The sequence below is a fragment of the Sinocyclocheilus rhinocerous genome, unplaced genomic scaffold (assembly GCF_001515625.1).
Source record: "Sinocyclocheilus rhinocerous isolate Xijiao unplaced genomic scaffold, SAMN03320098_v1.1 scaffold38, whole genome shotgun sequence".
Lineage (NCBI taxonomy): Eukaryota > Metazoa > Chordata > Actinopteri > Cypriniformes > Cyprinidae > Sinocyclocheilus > Sinocyclocheilus rhinocerous.
The window spans coordinates 137,236-160,208 of record NW_015666482.1 but is presented as its reverse complement, the minus strand read 5'-3'; the positions used below and the strand labels follow the sequence as shown (position 1 = coordinate 160,208).

General features: G+C 35.0%; 2 protein-coding genes and 1 pseudogene across 3 annotated transcripts in view; 1 reads left to right on the top strand and 2 right to left on the bottom strand.

The window, feature by feature from the left end:
• Positions 1 to 1,362: 1,362 nt before the first annotated feature.
• Positions 1,363 to 11,050, bottom strand: LOC107732264 (calphotin-like). The gene is made up of 9 exons (XM_016543537.1): positions 10,967 to 11,050; positions 8,059 to 9,523; positions 7,377 to 7,470; positions 7,101 to 7,281; positions 4,523 to 4,537; positions 4,130 to 4,213; positions 2,373 to 2,443; positions 2,164 to 2,299; positions 1,363 to 1,924 (listed from the first exon to the last, which is right to left on the bottom strand). The coding sequence occupies exons 1-9, from the start codon at positions 11,048 to 11,050 to the stop codon at positions 1,898 to 1,900; spliced, it is 2,157 nt and encodes a 718-aa protein (XP_016399023.1). The 3' UTR covers positions 1,363 to 1,897.
• A 2,470-nt stretch (positions 11,051 to 13,520) lies between these two features.
• On the bottom strand, positions 13,521 to 17,641 carry LOC107732263 (UDP-xylose and UDP-N-acetylglucosamine transporter-like; annotated as a pseudogene).
• A 1,700-nt stretch (positions 17,642 to 19,341) lies between these two features.
• The window catches only part of LOC107732285 (vesicle transport protein GOT1B), a 6,650-nt gene continuing 3,018 nt past the window's right edge, over positions 19,342 to 22,973 (top strand). For both annotated transcript variants that reach the window (XM_016543559.1, XM_016543560.1), the window contains exons 1-3: positions 19,342 to 19,523; positions 20,364 to 20,455; positions 20,570 to 20,748. In XM_016543559.1, the coding sequence (XP_016399045.1) occupies positions 19,499 to 19,523; positions 20,364 to 20,455; positions 20,570 to 20,748 (296 nt within the window). In that variant the 5' untranslated portion in view covers positions 19,342 to 19,498. The remainder of the gene's footprint in view (positions 19,524 to 20,363; positions 20,456 to 20,569; positions 20,749 to 22,973) is intronic.

Sequence of the window (22,973 nt, the reverse complement as noted above, 5' to 3'; positions counted from 1 at the left end):
ATAAATAATATAATTAATTGGGCTCAGAAGCTGTTATATAAAATATAATAAATCGCATGCAAAAGAGTGACATACACATACAATTCTATACATTTGTGTTCATAAGGTTTTGAAACATAATGAGGTTGAGTAATTGATGACAGGCTGAACCATTAAGTAACATTTTAATAAAACATTAAGCCAGGAGCCAGTTGATGTTGATTTCAATAATTAGGTCCATTTGATCCAAGAATATTGCATCAAACATGCTTTCATAAAGTGTGCAAAAGGCAGAGAGTGCGAGCGATGTGAAATTTGCATGAACTGCTGTGCTGTATCTAGGCTATGTGTTCATGCTGGTAGGACACATAAGAGGATGCAAGAGTCAGGTGAACATGATTTCTTATTCATGTCATCCTCTCATACAATAAAATACTGCACTGACAGAACTACAGCCCCCTTGGTACTATATAGAGGATAAATAAAATAATAAACCAGAAAACAAGCTATAAATGCAAATGAACCAGCTGGATAATATAAGGTCACTGCTCATTTTACAACTGCTCCTGTTTGTTTGTATTGATATTTTGCTGATCAGAGGCTTGGGAAAATGGCATTACTGAGAGGGTTGGTCGTCCTTTTAACCTTCTAGACCAGCCTGGTGGTTCCACAATACACCAAGAATATTAGAATAACGTTCAGTATCTAGTCACAGACTGTGGACTACAGCGCCATCTAGTGGAAACATGTTATTTAAAGTTACACAACAAAGAACCTAGATACCTAGAACCTAGGTTTTCATCATTTCACTCATTCAGGGACTTTTTCATCTGAACAGATTTGGAGAAATTTTCACTTGCTCAGCAATGGATCCTCTGCAGTGAATGGGTGCCGTCAGAATGAAAGTTCAAAAAGCTGATAAAAACATCACAATAATCCACAAGTAATCCACACCACTCTAGTCCATTTTTTAAAGTGAAAAGAAAAAACAATTTGTTAAGGTTTCACCTGTAAACCTTCTGGACAAAATACAAGTCCATAATCCATAATAACACTTCCACCACTGAAAAAGTCCATTCCCTATTGTTGTCTCACATCAAAATCCACCGGTATATTTGTTTAGAACAGTTTTCGATCTTTGCATATTTCTCTCCTGACTTTTTCAAAACTCCTTAATGATGGATTTGTTTCTTACAAACATGCAGCTTTTTACTTTGCAAGTCTTTGGTGTGGATTATTGTGACGTTTTTATCAGCTGTTTGGACTCTCATTCTGACGGCACCCATTCACTGCAGAGCATCCACTGGTGAGCAAGTGATGCAATGCTACATTTCTCCAAATCTGACGAAGAAACAAACTCATCTACATCTTGGATGACCTGAAGGTGCGTGCATTTTTCAGCAAATTTTTATTTTGGGGTGAACTATTCCTTTAATACCAATTTTACACATTTGATCGGCTTTTAGCAGCAGAGCTTGGATTTCAATCACATTTATCCAAAATACCCATAAAATTAGGTATCAAAGGAAAAGGCACAAACTTTTTACTATGCAAAAACATGTCATCAGACAGCAGCTTCCAGATTGTGCATCGCTTTGTACTTGTTGGCCATGCACTGTTTTAAAACAAGAAGGAGCACAGAAGATATCACTATGTCTCCACACACAAACAAAGCACTCAATATCACCTGAAACCATTTAGCTTAGGAGTTCACAGTTACAAGAGTCTGAAACTAGTTGAGGTATTTCTGCATAGTGGTCCAATAATGGCTCATATTCAAGAGAATGCATATTCAAAACTGCTGAAATGTGTAATAAACAATTAAACTAATCGGATCGGTTTAGATGTGTGTGTGTTTGCAGTGATGGCCTTTTTTCTTTCACCATGACACTGCAGATCTGATGTTCAGTCCAGTAAGCTAACCTCCGGTGCTCAGCTTTTTATCCTGGAAAAAAATGAAATGACATTTTTGTGAATAATTCATAGTAATTATATAAAATAATACTACTTTTTTCAAAACAAATAATGTTCTTTTTAGCAGCATCATATGACCCCTTTAAAGTCTTAGTTGAAGATGTCCTCTAAGTTGCACTGTATAAACATTTTCTCAGTCAGTATTTAAATAGCTATTTTGAATATGAGTCGTGTCATGTCTACCCAAGTGGCCTTATCAGTGTGGTTTACCTGTCTGGCACGGTCCACACACTGAATGTACAGTGATGCGATGTTGGAACAGCTCATAGTTTGACCTTTATTCTCAGCGTAACACTTCAGTATCTGACTCTGCAGATCTGAACACACTGGTTTGATTTGGCATCGCCTAGAGAGAGTTGGAAATTAGATAAATGTCATTTGAAAAACTAAACACTGATTTATTGATCTTGCACACTCACCTGAAGCGGTTGTGTGCTTCCTCTAAGCCTTTCTTGTAATTTTCAGCAGTAACTTTTGTGAACTGAGCCATCTGCACATCAACAAAGAGACCGTCAACACGTGTAATATACTGCATTAGTGTTATTTTACTTTATTTTATACCAAAAAGATACTAGGGATGCACGATATTATCGGACTGATATCAGAATCGGCTAATAATGGCTTTTAATGTAAATATCGGGCGATATGTTTTGCCGATAAGAGGGATACATTAACTCACATGTGCTCAGGGTGTGCTAGCGATTAGATCATGTCAGCATTGTGGCTCATTCTTGAAGCAAAATTTTGTCTGAATGATGATTAGATTCACTCTTTTGATCGTTGCATTTAATCTGTGAAAGCACCTAGAGATTGAGGCATTCGGTGTGTGATAGAGTAAACAGTAATAGCACGTGCAGCAGCAGCAGCAGCGCATCCTTATCCGGGTCCTAATGCCCGCTCTGTAAGGAGTTTTAATCTGTAGGGGGCGCTGTTGGCCTACTTCTAATTAAATTCAACGTAAAATAGCCTACACAAATAACATTTAGACTGTGTTTCTGAATAAATAAAGCAGTAATTGATGTCATAAAATAATGAGTATGTTTTGATTTAAAGGTCAGAAGCTATAGCTTACATGAAAAAAATCACAAACATGACACTTGTAAATTAAATAATTTTATATATACAGATTTATTCATTAATGTGTAATATGTTTTATTTTTTTTAAAATCATAAGCTAAAAGATTTTCAGAATTTTTACAAGTCTTTTGCTTTATACCATCTACAAATGTTAAATCTTAAAATAAAATGTTAGGGTTAACACCGCATCTTTCTGGGGAAAAAAATGCAAAGCGATTGATATATAGTTTATTTATAGTTATTTTCAAAGCTTCAGTGTACTGTCAAAAACCTTCATTATTGTTTATTTAATTCTAACAAATACTTGTTAAAAACAAACCAAAATAAAAAATATTTTGCTTATAATTTCTGCACAGGAGAGACTTGGTGTTGTTTCCAAAAAGGAAATATATCGGTATCGGTATCAGCCAAAATGAGTTAAAAAATATCGGCAAAAATCCAATATCGTGCATCCCTAAAAGATACTATAGTTTCATTAATATTTTGAATTATTTTTTATTTTGTATATTTTCTGTTTTAATTTTACTTTCAGTTAAAAGTTTTAGTAAATTTGCTTGTTTTGTCATTTTTATTATTTTTAAATATGTCTATATAGCTTTTATTCATATTTATTTCATTTTCATTTTATTTTTTATTTTAGTAAATCAAGTTAAACGAAATGACAATGAGAAATGTTACCTTGGCAACTAGCTGAAATAAAATAAGTTTAAGATCAAATAAGTTATTTAATTTCAGATAAAGTTTTAGTTAACTATAATAACCCTGTACTGCATATGAAGTGGTGATATCACTCTGGAAAAGGTACAAAGAGCATATGAAAGGTCAGATGGATCATTTTGCCTTTTCCTGCATCTTGGCAATCTGCTCCCGAAACAGAGCGTCCTGATTTTCCAGATCTTTCTCCTTCCTGAAATAAAATAAGTTTAAGATCAAATAAGTTATTTAATTTCAGATAAAGTTGATTTTATTGCAAGTAATGATTTTTTTTTAATGGCTTTAGTTTTAGTTAACTATAATAACCCTGTACTGCATATGAAGTGGTGATATCACTCTGGAAAAGGCACAAAGAGCATATGAAAGGTCAGATGAATCATTTTGCCTTTTCCTGCATCTTGGAAATCTGCTCCCGAAACAGAGCGTCCTGATTTTCCAGATCTTTCTCCTTTTCCTCCAGCTTCTGAGCCTGATGGGAAGATAAAACATGTGAAGCATCAGCCTGTAAATCTTCCATAGAACACTATAGTAAAGAGAGTTTAATGGCACATGCATTTCTTGATATAAATATACAAAAGGGTTTTGCTCACAAATTATGTTAAATTTACTGAAAAGGCTGTATGTGTGTGATAGATTAATGCATATTAAACAGAACTAATTTAACCTTGTATTTAAGCATTCACTCACTCACATTTAGCTGGAATAGAAATGATCACAAATTTCTCTTAAAAAAAGTGAACGAGCAAGTGATTGGCAAAATGAAGCCTCAACATCTTACCTTCCTCTCCATCCACTGAAACACATGAGCAGATCAAGATAAAGGAAGAAAAGAGAAAGGGAAAGGAAATAAGCGACAGTGCAGTTAAGCAGTAAAGCAATACCATTTATATTCATGCATTTTTAACATCTGGATATTCACAATATGCAAATTCAACACATGCAGATACATTTAGAGGTGGATGCAGATAAAATGTTACATAACATGTTGTTTTGCACATGATAATAGTGTTATCTTAGTATCATTTAGATACTGTTGAAGATTTTATTGATAATTAGAATCTTTTTTTTAAAGTAAATTTTTAGCAATTTTATTATGTTTTTTTTACATTGTTACTAGTGTTATATTACAATTTCTATTTTACATTTTCCTATCATTTCTTTTTTTAATTTAGGTAAAGTTTTAGCAATTTTATTATGTTTTTTTTACATTGTTACTAGTGTTATATTACAATTTCTATTTTACATTTTCCTATCATTTCTTTTTTTAATTTAGGTAAAGTTTTAGCAATTTTATTGTGTGTTTTTGGCATTATTACTAGTGTTATATTACAATTTCTATTTTATATTTTCCAATAATTTCTTTTTTTAATTTAGGTAAAGTTTTAGCAATTTTATTGTGTTTTTGACATTATTACTAGTGTTATATTACAATTTCTATTTTAATTTTCCAATAAATTATTTTTTTAATTTAGGTAAAGTTTTAGCAATTTTATTATGTTTTTTTTACATTGTTACTAGTGTTATATTACAATTTCTATTTTACATTTTCCAATAAAATTTTTTTTTAAATTTAGGTAAAGTTTTAGCAATTTTATTATTATTTTTTTTTTACATTGTTACAAGTGTTATATTACAATTTCTATTTTACATTTTACAATCAATTTTGTTTTAATTTAGGTAAAGTTTTAGCAATTTTATTGTGTGTTTTTTACATTGTTACTAGTGTTATATTACAATTTCTATTTTACATTTTCTAATAATTTTTTTTTAAATTTAGGTAAAGTTTTAGCAATTTTATTATGTTTTTTTTTAACATTGTTATTTTTTAATTTAGGTAAAGTTTTAGCAATTTTATTGTGTGTTTTTGACATTACTACTAGTATTTGTTTGTTTTTAAATGTGTTTTTCTATTAATCCTTAGCATTTTGACAGTATTGCACCAGCATATTTTTGTTATGAGGGCTTTGCAAAACAATTGCACAGAAACAAAAGAAGCTGCTCAAACGGTAAGAAACGTGTATACTCAGATGCACATACACAAACAACACACAACTGTGCGCAGAAGCTGACTTACATAATACTGAGTTATGAGACGCTCATCCTGAACGTTCAACTGCTCCATCCTAATGGCATCTGCTAGAGTCTGTTGATAGGATGCCTTCTCCTCTTCCAGAAGCTTCTGGACCTCATCCTGAATCTGGAGTCGGGCTGCAGCTTGAGCCTGGGCCTTCGCTTTAGCTTTCTCTTCCTCCAGCCTTATGAAAACACAGTAAATGCTGTTTAGATGCCAAAACTCACTACATTCTTGGGTATTTTGTTGAGAGATCTTCATCGTCAGTTACGTGTTTACAGTTGTCGCATGTTATGCTCTGCCATCTTCATTTCCTCATTCAGGAGCTTCTGGAGATCTTCTCTGAGCTGCCTTTTGAGCTTTTCCTCATTCACTAAACAAAAGAAATATCATATTTTAGCATGGAGATCTTCCATTAATTTATAAAACACAATCAAGTTTCTGAGAAGTTAAAGTCAACATTAAATGAAAATTCAACCCATTTATTTTTTAAATGCATGTTAAAGATATTATTGCTGCTAACAATTAATCCATGCATGTTCCATTCTTTTAAAAAATAATTAAATATTAGTTTTAACAATACGGATTATTTTAAAATGTGATGAAAATCATGATGTTATTGTTTATAATATCTTAATATCTTCATGCCTTATAGTTGCATTTAGCAGATTAGAGCTGGGCGATAATATAATTTACATTTTGTGATGATACAAGCAATCAAGCAGTTGAGACGTGCTATACATCACTTTACATGAATGCACTCTATATATGCAGGGTTATCCAATCAATATCCAACTTTATATAGAGAGTTATGCGACAATACAGTTTACAGAAACACTTACAGAAAAGATCTGTTGCTTCTTCCATTTTATTGCAATTTCAAGATTGTGTTCAACAAGCATTTGTACAAAATCCTGAGACACAACTGTTTTTTTAATTTAGGTAAAGTTTTAGCAATTTTATTATGTTTTTTTTTTACATTGTTACTAGTGTTATATTACAATTTCTATTTTATATTTTCCAATAATTTCTTTTTTTAATTTAGGTAAAGATTTAGCAATTTTATTGTGTGTTTTTGACATTACTACTAGTATTTGTTTGTTTTTAAATGTGTTTTTCTATTAATCCTTAGCATTTTGACAGTATTGCACCAGCATATTTTTGTTATGAGGGCTTTGCAAAACAATTGCACAGAAACAAAAGAAGCTGCTCAAACGGTAAGAAACGTGTATACTCAGATGCACATACACAAACAACACACAACTGTGCGCAGAAGCTGACTTACATAATACTGAGTTATGAGACGCTCATCCTGAACGTTCAACTGCTCCATCCTAATGGCATCTGCTAGAGTCTGTTGATAGGATGCCTTCTCCTCTTCCAGAAGCTTCTGGACCTCATCCTGAATCTGGAGTCGGGCTGCAGCTTGAGCCTGGGCCTTCGCTTTAGCTTTCTCTTCCTCCAGCCTTATGAAAACACAGTAAATGCTGTTTAGATGCCAAAACTCACTACATTCTTGGGTATTTTGTTGAGAGATCTTCATCGTCAGTTACGTGTTTACAGTTGTCGCATGTTATGCTCTGCCATCTTCATTTCCTCATTCAGGAGCTTCTGGAGATCTTCTCTGAGCTGCCTTTTGAGCTTTTCCTCATTCACTAAACAAAAGAAATATCATATTTTAGCATGGAGATCTTCCATTAATTTATAAAACACAATCAAGTTTCTGAGAAGTTAAAGTCAACATTAAATGAAAATTCAACCCATTTATTTTTTAAATGCATGTTAAAGATATTATTGCTGCTAACAATTAATCCATGCATGTTCCATTCTTTTAAAAAATAATTAAATATTAGTTTTAACAATACGGATTATTTTAAAATGTGATGAAATGTGATGCATTTAGCAGATTAGAGCTGGGCGATAATATAATTTACATTTTGTGATGATACAAGCAATCAAGCAGTTGAGACGTGCTATACATCACTTTACATGAATGCACTCTATATATGCAGGTAAAGTTATCCAATATCCAACTTTATATAGAGAGTTATGCGACAATACAGTTTACAGAAACACTTACAGAAAAGATCTGTTGCTTCTTCCATTTTATTGCAATTTCAAGATTGTGTTCAACAAGCATTTGTACAAAATCCTGAGACACAACTGGAGACTTTGCAGGTCAATCAGTCAAAAATTAACCAGAGAGACTTTGGTAAGACTAATGAGCCAGATTATGAACTTACCAACATGTGTTTGCAGTGGAAAGACCTCGAGTTGTGGCGCAACAGGTTCCTCAACCAGGTGAACACAAGGAACTGCAGGATCTCCAGTGGAAATTGGACCCATTTGCATCTTGCATGGCATTTCATCAGGCAAAACCACAGATGAAGCAGACCCAGATTGCGAAACAGCAGACTCCTCCAAGTCAGACTGAATGGGAGCAGGTCTGGAGATTGGGGAGGTTGAAACCTCAGGTTCAACAGGTAAGTCCATGGACTCACCAGATGTTGGCTGAGCAGCTAAAGTAAGAGATGATGGAGTTTCTATAGGTTCAATCGGTTCAGCATATGGAACACGAACTTCAGCAGATACAATTACAGGTTCAACAGAGGACTCTATAGGTGTTACAGGTTCAACCGAGGACTCTATAGGTGTTACAGGTTCAACCGAGGACTCTATAGGTGTTACAGGTTCAACCGAGGACTCTATAGGTGTTACAGGTTCAACCGAGGACTCTATAGGTGTTACAGGTTCAACCGAGGACTCTATAGGTGTTACAGGTTCAACCGAGGACTCTATAGGTGTTACAGGTTCAACCGAGGACTCTATAGGTGTTACAGGTTCAACCGAGGACTCTATAGGTGTTACAGGTTCAACCGAGGACTCTATAGGTGTTACAGGTTCAACCGAGGACTCTATAGGTGTTACAGGTTCAACCGAGGACTCTATAGGTGTTACAGGTTCAACCGAGGACTCTATAGGTGTTACAGGTTCAACCGAGGACTCTATAGGTGTTACAGGTTCAACCGAGGACTCTATAGGTGTTACAGGTTCAACCGAGGACTCTATAGGTGTTACAGGTTCAACCGTGGACTCTATAGGTGTTACAGGTTCAACCGAGGACTCTATAGGTGTTACAGGTTCAACCGTGGACTCTATAGGTGTTACAGGTTCAACCGAGGACTCTATAGGTGTTACAGGTTCAGTAAGTGGGTCTGTGGTTGGTGAAGGAGGAATGGCTACAGGTTCAGTCGTCGAGGTTATGGCAGGAGGTGGTGTTAGGGGTTCAACACCGGGTTCCACTCGTGGAGAAGCAGTTATTGGTTCACTTGACACTGGTGAAGGAGCATTTATGGGTTCAGCAGGCAGCACAGCAGGTTGAGGGTCAGGTACAAGTATAGCTACATGCTCATCACCTGTAGGCGGAGGATTTGGAAGACTCTCAGGTGACTCTACATTCGAAGGTGGTGCAGATGTTTCCTCAGTCCCAGTTACTAAAGGTGTTATTGGCTCTGAAACAGGAGGAGGAACCAAAGTACTGGCATATGAGGGAGGATGAGGGATTATGGGTACACGATGTTCACCTGGAACCCATCGCTCGACCGGAGGAGCTACAGGAGCTGTTGACTGGGTAGAGGATTTGGGTGAAGCTTGCGGGTGAACCACAGGTGGAGACTCCTTCATACGATCAATCACTCTTTGTGAAAGCTGTTTATCATCAGATGAGAAATGGCATTGATATACTTGTTGATATTACTAGTTTTTTACAATATGCAAAGTATGAAAAAATACTATAGTAATTTATAGTAAATACTATAGTGTTTCTGAACCTTACTATAGTAAAGTGTATACTGTATATAGTATAGTATTTACAACACTTTGATAATGAATGCTACAGCATACTGTAGTATTGACTATAGTGAACTGTAATAAATACTGTAGTATACTTTAGTTTTTACTAGAGTAAACTGTAGTGTATTGTAGTATAATATACCCTTAAAACAATGGAAAAACCCTTAAGATAACATGTAGAAAGAAAAAAACATATCTTAAGCGTGCAGAATAACATAAGTGGACTTTGAACGATTAATTGCCGCTTTGAACGATTACGTAATTGTGGCATCCATAATTGTAATCGCGATTAGAAATTCCGATTAATTGTGCAGCCCTAATAGTATGGTTCAAAAACACTATAGTATTTACTATAAATTACTATATTATTTTTTCATGTGGGGTTTTTTTTATGATGAAAACTGAGAACATTTTTCCATCACCTACAAGTTTGTGTTTGACGGTCACACTGGAAACTCAACTAACTTTTTTTTCCAGATTATTGTAGCCCAAAATGAATACATTTACTGATCTTTTTTCAAATTTGCAATGCAATTTGACTGACCTGGGATGCATGAATCTTCATTAGACAATATTGCTTTCTTTTCATGCAATATTTTTTCAAGTGATCGCAAATAATCTGGGAAATAGCTGAAAGTACATTAATTAGAAAGAGACTACTGCAGCAATACTATTGTTCAGAAGATGGGAATACTGTACCACTGCACACTGATATATACCATGGAATGGGAACCAAATTCATGTACAATGGTATTATTATGGGACACACCCAAAAACATGGTATTACCATAGTAAAATTCCATCAAAATCTGGTTGTACGGTACCATGCTTTTTTTTTTTTTTGTAAAGTACTGTGGTTGTACCATTATAAGATTTAGTACTATGAGGTTGGTGTAGGGACATACGGTCACAAATATATACTTCAAGTACAGTTGATTTTGAAAGCTATATGTAATGTAAAAGTTAACCCGTCATGTCTAAGTGCAGTATGTATGTTTAGTATGCAGTAGGTCAACATGCATGACCTGTACGTAGGCTATATTTAACATAAGCTATATGCCCTGCAGGACATTTTGTTCTGCACCCCTAAAATCTCCACAAACTTGCAATTTACACGATATTCTAATTAATTCATTTCAAAGACCGAACCACTGAAGCTCTTGCAGTGGAAGTACGTTACAACAAACTTATGTTGTTAAGCACGCATAGATAATAAACAACGACATAGATAATATAGTTAAAATTACTCAACAAAGGAAACTACTTTTGCATAAGTTTATCGTTATCTAGTACACTTACCCGAATGCCCTTCACGAATGTAACCCCCTCCTCATCACAGGCAGGGTCGAAGGAAACGTGGCGCGAGCTGCCACTGCCCCCCATCACTTCGACGGTCTATATCTATACAGCTTAACGCAATATTTATTGCAAATAAACAGAAAAGCTGATTTTTCTTAAGGACTGGGATGTTCAGTAGTATGGGCTTCGACATCTAAAGCCTAAAAGCTCGTGTTTAGCTCAGCCCCTCCCACTCTCACGCCCAGAGGAATTTCATTCCACATTTCACTCGGCGTTCATTTAAACCTCCAGCGATTCATTTCTGTCAGCTAATAAATGTTTATAATTATCAATAAATCCTATTTGTTCATATATCTGGGAGCACACACGCTTTATTCACGTTTATAAGTATTTGAAATGGATATTATGTGCTTTTTCGTGATATTAAATATTTGGGGGTGTGGCTAATATGATACATTAATAATACATGAGGCGATTATTATTCAAAATGTAAAAAAAAAAGAAAAAAAAGTACTGCGCTAAAAAAAATGTAAATAATATTTGAAAGCTTACTCTTTTTGAACAATCTCATTGAACTTATCAATTTTAAGTATTAACACATTGTATTTTGGTGGAAAATATGGTTTTCAGCTAATGAATGTTCACAACTCTGTCAACATATCTAGGAGCATATAAGCTTATTTAAGTTCATAAGCAAGTGGACATTCTGTGCTGTTCAAAATATTTGGGGGTGTGGCTAATATGAGACATTAATAATACATGAGGCGATTATTATTCAAAATGTAAAAAAAAAAGAAAAAAAAGTACTGCGCTAAAAAAAATGTAAATAATATTTGAAAGCGTACTCTTTTTGAACAATCTCATTGAACTTATTATCAATTTTAAGTATTAACACATTGTATTTTGGTGGAAAATATGGTTTTCAGCTAATGAATGTTCACAACTCTGTCAACATATCTAGGAGCATATAAGCTTATTTAAGTTTATAAGCAAGTGGACATTCTGTGCTGTTCATGATACTATATGTCTGGGGGCGTGACTAATACTATATTAATAATGGCGTGTTGTTATTATTATTCATTATTGTTCAAAATGTTAAAACATTGTTCTGCCTAAAAATGTAAACGTACACTTGAAAACTCACTTTTTTGAATGCAATCTCATTAAATTATTATTATTATGATTTAAAACATTGTTCTGCCTAAAAATGTAAACGTACACTTGAAAACTCACTTTTTTGAATGCAATCTCATTAAATTATTATTATTATTATGATTTTACAATACTAACAATAACGGTATTAATTATTGTATTTTGGTGGGAAAATATGGTTATTTAATTTTTGTACTGTGTGAATTTATGAATTCTACACGAGTGACAAATAATACATTACCTGTAGAAAAACCCAGGGTTTTATCAATCCGTCAGACACAAGACCATACTTTTAATGCCAATAAAGACCATAAAATTAAAAGAACATCAAGAGAAATTGATTAATCCAAGAAATTATGAAGTTGGAATGAATAGTCCACACATTAGGTGCACAGAAAATGCAGATGAGATTGAAAGAACTGCACAAAAGACGTGATTTCCTTCAGTTTATGAGGTCTCAGTTTGTGTTAGCTGATAAAAAAATAAAACATCTTACACAAATCCATGCCAAATTACAAATTCTAGCCTCATGAACATAAGTGTAGATATTTTCGACAATATTGGCAGTTGTTTTCTACAGTATTGCTTTAGCTCACCCTGAAACGTTAGTAGAAGGTGACTACAAAAAGTCAAATATGTTATATACTGTGTGACTACAACTTAAAATGCTTATGCATTATCGTTCGTAGTCTGTCTTACTTTATTATATCACCTGAATAAAGACACATGTAAGTGGGCCAACATATTTACTGACTTACTAAAACCGGCTGTGTTTAAAAATGGAAAAGAAATAAATACCACTAACTTGTAGTGAACATTAACACTTATGAAAAATAGCTGCAAGTCCTGAACATGCTAACAAAACTAGCAAAAATTGACCATTATGTTAGTTTTAATGTTCGAAGAAGTAGATATGAAGTAAACATGGTGCCAGGAATAAATAAGGAATAATAAAATTTCTGCAAAAACAGACCTAGATACTGAAAACAGGTCACACATTGTAAAATCCTACAGGCAAACGCTCTAACAAACTTACACACACCTGGCTCAAAAGCAGCTCATAAAATTGGCCCAAATGTACCTCAAGCGCTCATCCATCCACAGTGAATAACTTAAAATTGAATAGTGATGGGACACACACCAACAAAACACACTCGCTCAAAGCTAAAGAGGTATTACATTTCCTTTACAATTTAAGCTTCTTTCCACCACGGAATTAAAAAAAAAATTAAAAGGCAATTGCAATTTTTATCTCACAATTTTAACTTTTCTGACTTGCTTGCAATTCTGAGTTTATATCTCAAAATTATGAGTATATATCTCACAATTCTGACAAAAGAGTCATAATTGAGAGAGATAAACTCAGAATTGTGAGATTAAAGAGTCGCAATTACCTATTTCATTTTTGTATTCTGTGGCGTAAATGGGCTTCCATAATTTACTCTTCCTTCTTGTCAGCTTTCTCTCCTTTCATTGCCGCACGAATGCTGGACCACACTTCCGTGTAGAGCAGCGTTCCCAGGAACACCACGGCCGTGCCGACCCAGTGCCAGGCTGCGAAGGGATTATGGAAGTACAGGATGGAAATAATGAGACTGAGGAATTTGCGAATCGTCACCACCAGTGTAACCGTGAGCGATGCGCACTCCGTGGTCAGAATGAACACGCCGCGGATGCACACGTATCTTGAGATATCTGGCTAAGGATGAAATATACTGACTGTAGACAGATTTCTTAGCATGCCTTTCTACAGCTCTGTCCAATAAAAGGCCATAAGGATGACAAAAATGAAAGGATACTGGGTGATGACATTCATCAGTAGGTATAACCACATGACTGGCACAGACTGACCAATCACAGGGATTTCCACTGGAGCTTTGAGAGAAAGTCACGGTTTGTCATTTCAAAATAAACGCCAAACAAACTAAAACTTTTTAAGGCTTATATACACCATTCAAACATTTGGGGTTTTGAAAGAAATCAGTACGTACATTCAATGAGGAAGTGATAAGCGATTTCTACTTCAAATAAACTTTCTATTCATCAAAAAATGATCTGTATCATTGTTTCCACAAGAATATGAAGCAGCACAAGTGTTTTCTACATTGATATTAATCAGAAATGTTTCTTAAAGGAGTAGTTCACTTCCAGAACAAAAATGTACAGATCATGTACTCACCCCCTTGTCATCCAAGATGTTCATGTCTTTCTTTTTTCAGTCGTAAAGAAATATTTTTTTTGAGCAAAACATTTCAGGATTTCTCTCCATATAATGGACTTCTATGGTGCCCCCGAGTTTGAACTTCCAAAATGCAGTTTAAATGCAGCTTCAAAGGGCTCTAAACGATCCCAGCCGAGGAAGAAGGGTCTTATCTAGCAAAACGATCGGTTATTTTCTAAAAAAAAAAATTACAATTTATATACTTTTTAACCTCAAACGCTGGTCTTGTCTAGCTCTGCATGAACTCAGTTTTTTCTGGTTCATGACAGTTAGGGTATGTCTAAAAACTCCCATCTCATTTTCTCTATCAACTTCAAAATCGTCCTAAATCGTCCTTACATCGTTGTTTTGCCGTTTTTTTGTAAAGGGCGTTTGACCTTCTTTGCATGTTCACTTTGTAAACACTGGGTCAGTACTTCTGCAGCGATGTAGGACGATTTTGAGATTGGAGGAGAAAATGAGACGGGAGTTTTTAGACCTACCCTAACTGTCTTAAACCTGAAAAAGCAGAGTAGAATGATTTCTGAAGGATCACGTGACACTGAAGACTGCAGTAATGATGCTGAAAATTCAGCTTTGATCACAGGAATTAATTAGATTTTAAATAAATATTATTGAAGCCCGTTTCTGACATGGAATTTAAAAAAAACAACATTTTTTAAAGGGGTCATATGATGCTGCTAAAAAGAACATTATTTTGTGTATTTGGTGTAATGAAATGTGTTTATGCGGTTTAAAGTTAAAAAAACACATTATTTTCCACATACTGTACATTATTGTTTCTCCTCTATGCCCCGCCTTTTTGAAACGCGTCGATTTTTACAAAGCTCAGCAAATCTTCCCACATAGTGAGGTAGGTATGTGGGGGCGTGTTCGAACGAGCCGTTTTAGGTAGGTGTGGCTAACTCTTAACTTTTATAAAGAATATCTCTTTGGATTTGAGACTTTAGTCTTTGCAACTTTACAGATCTTCTTTATGCACCAAGAGCTTGTAACACTCTAAAGAGAAAGGAAAAAATGAAATCGCATCATATGACCCCTTTAATACTTTTTGTTTTTTATCCTGTGGCAGAAATGAGCTTCCACAGAAAACAGTTATTTTAAATTGCAATAATATTTTCCTGTTTTTACCATATTTTTGATCAAATAAATGCAGCCATGGTAAGCATTCTTTAAAAAACATTTTAAAAACCTTAAAGACCCCAAACGTTTGAGTGGAGATGACTAATTTACTACATTGGTCCCATCAGAAGCATACTCACAGCTCTGGCTGAAGAGTACGGCGTGTCTGTAGATGTCTGTTGACAGCAGGAGGAATCCTGGTAAAGGCAGACAGTGCTGAAAAAAGGCAGAAAAATCCCACTCAATCCTACATACTCATATATGACAAAATGTTGCACACTAGAATACAGCATCATACGTACGGTTAGGGACTCACATTGTAAAACAAAGCCTCCTTGGAGTGTTTACCATACTTCAGTTTCCTGAAAAATGCCCATTCTTGCAGACATCAGCAAGGCGAACGTCAGCATGGCAATCCCTGAAACACAACAGCATTAATGCAACTGAATATCATGCTTATGTGACTGAAAAATAAAGTTCAGAATGATATAAATAACCACATATACTCAGTAAATGTCTTCGGAATTGCATACTAACACACTACTAAAACTATTTTAGCAGTATGCAATATGTACACAATCGTTCAAAAGTTTGATATTTTTCTTATGCTCATAAAATTTGTATTTATTTGATCCAAAATACCATAAAAACACTAATAATAGGAAATATTATTACTATTTCAAATAACTCCTTTCTGTTTTACTATATTGTAAAATATAATTTATTCCTGTGATCAAAGCTGAATTTTCAGCATCATTACTCCAGTCTTCAGTGTCACATGATCCTTCAGAAATCATTCTAATATGCTGATTTGCTGCTGAAGAAACATTTATTATTATTACAAGGGCGTGGGTTTGATTTTGGCATGGGTGGGGACATAACAGCAGACAACTGACATTTAATTGTTTGATTGAGGGACAATTTAGTAGTTGCTGGATTTTGGTAGGACATATCCCGTGCGTCCCTACTTAATTCTACGCCCTTGGATTATCATCAATGTTGAAAACAGTTGTGCTGCTTCATATCGGAGTATAAACTGTGATACGTTAAAGCAATAAGCCTCCGCTTCGCGTCGTACCACAGCTTCGAACGTGGCTCAGCCAATCAGAATCAAGGACCGGAACCATCCGTTTTATAATTTCTAGTAAGTAATTCAAATAAACCAATAAGCCCCAAGAACCCATGATTTACAGTGAATTTATAACAGCTTATTTTTTTTGAAATTTTTTACAGCTGCACATTGAACCAATCAGAATCAAGGACCGGAACCATCCGTTTTATAATTTGTTTTTAACAATTCTTTGATGAATAGAAAGTTCAAAAGTACAGCATTTATTTGAAATAGAAATCTCTTGTAACATTATAAATGTCTTTACTATCACTTTTGATCAATTGAATGCATCCTTGCTGAATAGAAGTTACTCAAACTTTTGAACAGTAGTGTATACTACATACTACTAATAATGTAGCATGCAACCATTTTAAATGCTTATTGTTACTAATGCAGTTTCACATATTAATGTTTTAAATGGTAGTATATACTATACAGTGTGAATGTGTAATGAGAATATTACCCAGAATCCAATGCATGAAGGCATAAAAAACATCTTCCTCTGTGGCCCCTTTCTCAACATTCTACATAAATATCAAACCTGACATATTAGATGCAGATAAAAGCATTGAAATGCAAATACATTATGCCTGTTAATACGAAACAACTACTAATACAGTATTTTGTGATCCAGCCTAAAGTGACTCACCACTTGTTTGGCCGACATAATAGTGCAAATGAAAATGCCCAAAGACACCAGCACGATGGAGAGATATTTACTCGCCGAATATCTGAAAGTAATAACCTGACTGAATAATATGCAAAAAAAGAGTTAAGTAAGGATTTTGTGCATATCTTCAGCATACCTTTTCTTCAAGATGATAATACCGAGGATCATGTTTGCTATTAAAGATCCCTGTGATCGAAATGAGAAGTTACAGAGATCAGTAAGGCACAGTTTTGAAAGCAATGAATGAATGAAATGAATGATACTCACTGATCTGAAGATCATGTGCAGGGGCATGGCGATGTTAAAGTTCAGGGCGTAGTTATTGATCACGCTGACGGTAAAGAACATGGTCACCATGATCACATAGTTACTGCAAAGGGGAAACGCATCAAAAGTCATGAGATACTCATAGGCATGAGGGAAAACAATACTGAATTAAAAAAATTATGTAATGCATATATATATATATATATATATATATACAGAATTGTTTTATCACATTGATTTGAATAGGATAATCTTGCACCGATTAGTTTTACCATACCCAGGGTGTTTGTAAGTTACTCAAGCACATTATTAATTAAATCAAATAATTTAAAAATTAAAAATATTTCAAAATAAAAACACTTTAAAATGACATCAGAGGATGGCAAACATGCCAATGTGTAGTTAAATTATTGACTTAATTATTATTATTTAATTACTTAATTTCGTTATTATTATTTAATTACTTAAATTAAAATTGGAATAAAGTAAAAAAAAAAAAAGTCAGAATAAAGATTTAAATTAGCAGGGTCTACAACACATAAATATATTAATTCAGAGAGGTTCTGCAAATTATATATATGTTAATTAAACGTATAAACTGCAGTGTTTTAATGACAATTACATTTTTATTTATTCATTGTACAATAAACAATTTTGTAGATTCCCACTTGATGTCCAGTAAAAGTCTGTCCTGAAGCTGAACCATTAATGTCAGAAATGCATCTTATCCTGTGATTCTAGATTTAGCACAAAGACTGTAACATAAGTCATCTTGTTGAGGTTCATAACTGCACGACTATGTCTGGAATGGAATAGTAGTGTATTGCTAAACACACACTGTGCAGTACATACTGTATACTACAACATTACTGCAGCAACCAACAAACACCAAAGCGATCGCAAACAACGTATTCATTGTTAAAGCCTAAAATGAAGCAATCACAACCGTTATTTCATCTTTACATTAATCCGGATGTTGGCATGGTGAATACTAAATATCTAAATGTTCATGACATGCACAAGTGAAGAACTAGTGATATTTCAATGAACAAGTCTCCCGGCTACAGGCATGACTTGCTGCTTCCCACTGCGCCTGCTGGGATTTGTAGTTTTTTGGCTCTAATCCAGCATGCATGCGGCTGTTACTGAAAACTACATTTCCCAGAAACACGACCAAAAACAACTACTAACAAACTTAGCAAGTATCTGCGTGTGAGAGTAGCATGATTGCGAGAGGAAGTAGTAATAATAAAATAGCCTTTAAATAAAAATCAAGTGAAAATAATAACAATAATAAACAGTATCTGAATTTTTCGCAGCGTCATTTCGGACGTTTAAAGTATCTCTACGTGTTTCCGGTGTCGTGGCGATCACACACAGCAATTACATTTTTATTTATTCATTGTACAATAAACAATTTTGTAGATTCCCACTTGATGTCCAGTAAAAGTCTGTCCTGAAGCTGAACCATTAATGTCAGAAATGCATCTTATCCTGTGATTCTAGATTTAGCACAAAGACTGTAACATAAGTCATCTTGTTGAGGTTCATAACTGCACGACTATGTCTGGAATGGAATAGTAGTGTATTGCTAAACACACACTGTGCAGTACATACTGTATACTACATCTGAAGTATGTGAAACATTATGCAGTATGCTATATTATTATCACAACACCACTTATCATATCTGATATTCGGTGCAAATATGTAAACTGTGCACAGCACGCACACTAAAACCTTCAAAGATATTAGCTGTCTGAACTGTGTATTGACTTACAAACCACCTTGTCACTGTGACAAAGCAAAGCATTCACCTCTCTAAATAAAAATCAAGTGAAAATAATAACAATAATAAACAGTATCTGAATTTTTCGCAGCGTCATTTCGGACGTTTAAAGTATCTCTACGTGTTTCCGGTGTCGTGGCGATCACACACAGAACAGTTTTACTCATCAGTCAGTAAACCGTCTGATAAACAACACAAACATGATTTCGTTAACGGACTCACAGAGTAAGTCAATTCTACAGTATCTCTGCTCTGCATTAATGTTGTTAGTTTAGATAGAAATGTTTCAAATACTGCTTTAAAGCTGAAAATGTTGAGGAAGTGATGAATGGGAATGAATGAGGATACACGGCGTGGCCTCTAACAGTACAATCAAATCACAACTATAGTAAAACCCTGTAATCTAATATTAGAAGAATTGTGATACCATGATAATACCATCACCATTATAGTAATGTACCCTGGAGCAGTATATAAATATGGTGATCATTTGATTATATCATTAGTACAACCATCTTACACTATCTATCTAATGTTGAATCTATCTATCTATCTATCTACCTATCTAATGTTGAATCTATCTATCTATCTATCTATCATCTATCTATCTAATGTTGAATCTATCTATCTATCATCTATCTATCTAATGTTGAATCTATCTATCTAATGTTGAATCTATCTATCAATCTATCTATCTAATGTTGAATCTATCTATCTATCATCTATCTATCTAATGTTGAATCTATCTATCTAATGTTGAATCTATCTATCTATCTATGATATATTACCATGGTATTCTCTGAAGTGCTTTGGAGTACTATGCAAATACCCTGGTATATGGTAATCATATGGTACCTATTATTAATATTATTATTTAATCTTTATCTTTATTTAATCTTTTAAATCATTAGAAAGAAGAAAAGCCTAAAACAATTGCAAAGTTGTACAGGAGTACTATATTTTTACTTACACTGAAGTACTTAATCTTATATATGACTTATTTGCATGCCTCTCTCTGTATTTATAACGCAGCACTAATAAAGGCTGTTGTTGTGTTTTTAACAGAGATCGGGATGGGGCTGACGGGCTTCGGCGTGTTTTTCCTCTTCTTTGGAATGATTCTGTTCTTTGATAAAGCGCTCTTGGCCATAGGAAATGTAAGTGTGTGCTTTAACACAGTTGTTTGAATGGAGTAAAACATGAACGCTCAGGCGTGTTAGGGAATTAAAATGCTGCTTGAACTGAACCTGAATGTCTTTTTGTGTTTGCAGATCTTGTTCGTCGCAGGTCTCTCATTTGTTATCGGACTGGAACGGACGTTCAGGTTCTTCTTCCAGCGGCATAAAATGAAAGCCACCGGTTTCTTTCTGGGAGGTGTTTTCGTGGTGCTCATTGGATGGCCGATTATAGGTGTCGTCCTGGAAGTCTATGGATTTTTCCTCCTTTTCCGGTGAGTTGTTTTGTTTTGTCACCCTGGCAAGATGTTTAGGGTGGTTTTGCACTACCATAAAAGGGTTTATTTTGCTTAAAGCTACTCTATGTAATTTTTTTACCCCCGAAATGAATAAAATTTAATAATGAGCAAGCACACTATCTTCTGAAGTTGTGTTTTTGCCTTACCCTAAAAAAACAATGGAGGGCCTATAATAAATAGTATTATTTTAGAGTTGTCGGGACGGATTTCCTGGGAAACTGCATGCATGAATCGCCTGTGTGTGTTTGCCTCATATCCACAAGTAGATTGAAACCACAACAAATGAACCTGGAACCGAAGAGTTTGCAAGCAAAAACAGAAAACAATGAACCTGTAATAAAACACGAATCAACATAGTTTGCATAGTGTCAAATTAACCAGTTACTGGCCAATTTGCCTAGCAGGGCTCCAGATTGCGACCATTTTTTCTTCCGGTGCAAGTAAATTTTGTGAGCGGTCGCACTGGCGCGACCACCTCGTTGTTCAACTCACATGCCATTTCTGTTGCAAATGAGAAACATCAAACGGCAAACGAAACAAAAGCGTAACAAAATCCCGCTACTCGTTTGAGCTGCGCAGCGCAGTCCGTTTATCAGCTCGGACCTCGACGCAAACAAACTTGTCCGAGCTTAGAACAGCTTTACGCGGGAACCAAAGTTGATTTCACGACACTGTTACTGCACAGTGCTGCGAGATCCAGTGAGAAGCGTTTGAATTCGCCGCAAAATGAGTAAAGATTGCTGCGAGATCTAGTGAGAAGCATTCGGATTCTGCACAGAAATCTCTGTTATAAACAGATCAAATGGCGCTGATGTAGAAAACTAGGGGCCCGTTCTTCATATGTCGCTAACTCCGTTAGCTGGATTTGATATTTGACGATTTGGCATGATCTTCGATTGGTTGGTTCTTCGAAGCTCATCCCAGAGTTGCTGTCATAGCAACAGGTCCGTAAGCTTAAACCTGCTCGAGAGCCATGCCATTTCTGTTGCAAATGAGAAACATCAAACGGCAAACGAAACAAAAGCGTAACAAAATCCCGCTACTCGTTTGAGCTGCGCAGCGCAGTCCGTTTATCAGCTCGGACCTCGACGCAAACAAACTTGTCCGAGCTTAGAACAACTTTACGCGGGAACCAAAGTTGATTTCACGACACTGTTACTGCACAGTGCTGCGAGATCCAGTGAGAAGCATTCAGATTCTGCACAGAAATCTCTGTTATAAACAGATCAAATGGCGCTGATGTAGAAAACTAGGGGCCCGTTCTTCATATGTCGCTAACTCCGTTAGCTGGATTTGATATTTGACAATTTGGCATGATCTTCGATTGGTTGGTTCTTCGAAGCTCATCCCAGAGTTGCTGTCATAGCAACAGGTCCGTAAGCTTAAACCTGCTCGAGAGCAGGCTTATTTCATGTAAACACGATTAGATTGCATCTTTTAAAGCAGAATTGATACTTAAAATCTGTCCCCAGCCACTGCTACTTTATTAGAAGAGTACCCTACTGATCCAGGGACAGTAATTTAAAAATAATATAATAATGTTGTGTAGTCTATAATACTATAGACAGCCAGTTTTACTCGCTGAAAGATTTATTCATGATAAAATAATAACTTTATAATTGTATTGGAGTCTTACGCACATACTGTACAGTTAAATTGAGCCATGCATTAATTTGAGTGATTACAGATATTATGGGAGTGGCTTGAAGGAGCGCAGGAGATGCAGATAACTTGATCTTGGCCCTTAAGAAACTTTAATTAATGCTGTCACATAACAAATCTGCTTCAAAGATCAAATTAAATGAATTGCTAATTACAACATTGAAATAAAAATGTAAAGCCGGTACAAATACTACAAATCGTGAATATAAATAATTGGGAATCATGTTAAAAAAAATATATATAAAAAAACATTGCACATTTCATTTATATATTGTACCATTTATGTAGTTTTGTTCGCTTGGCTGTTTCCTTATAAAAGTCCAGAAATTTATCAAGTTTTTCGTCAGGTGTCTTTTTTAAATTGTATGATGTAGGGCTGCACGATAAATCGCATGCGATATTTAACGCGCATCTTGTCAGAAAAGCCGGTTCTGTAATCAGCGGTAAATCTCCATCACGTGCGTGCTTTCACATTGAGCAGCATTTACTACACAGAGCCGTTGTTCACTGACGAGCTGCGCAAAACCACGTTCATATTC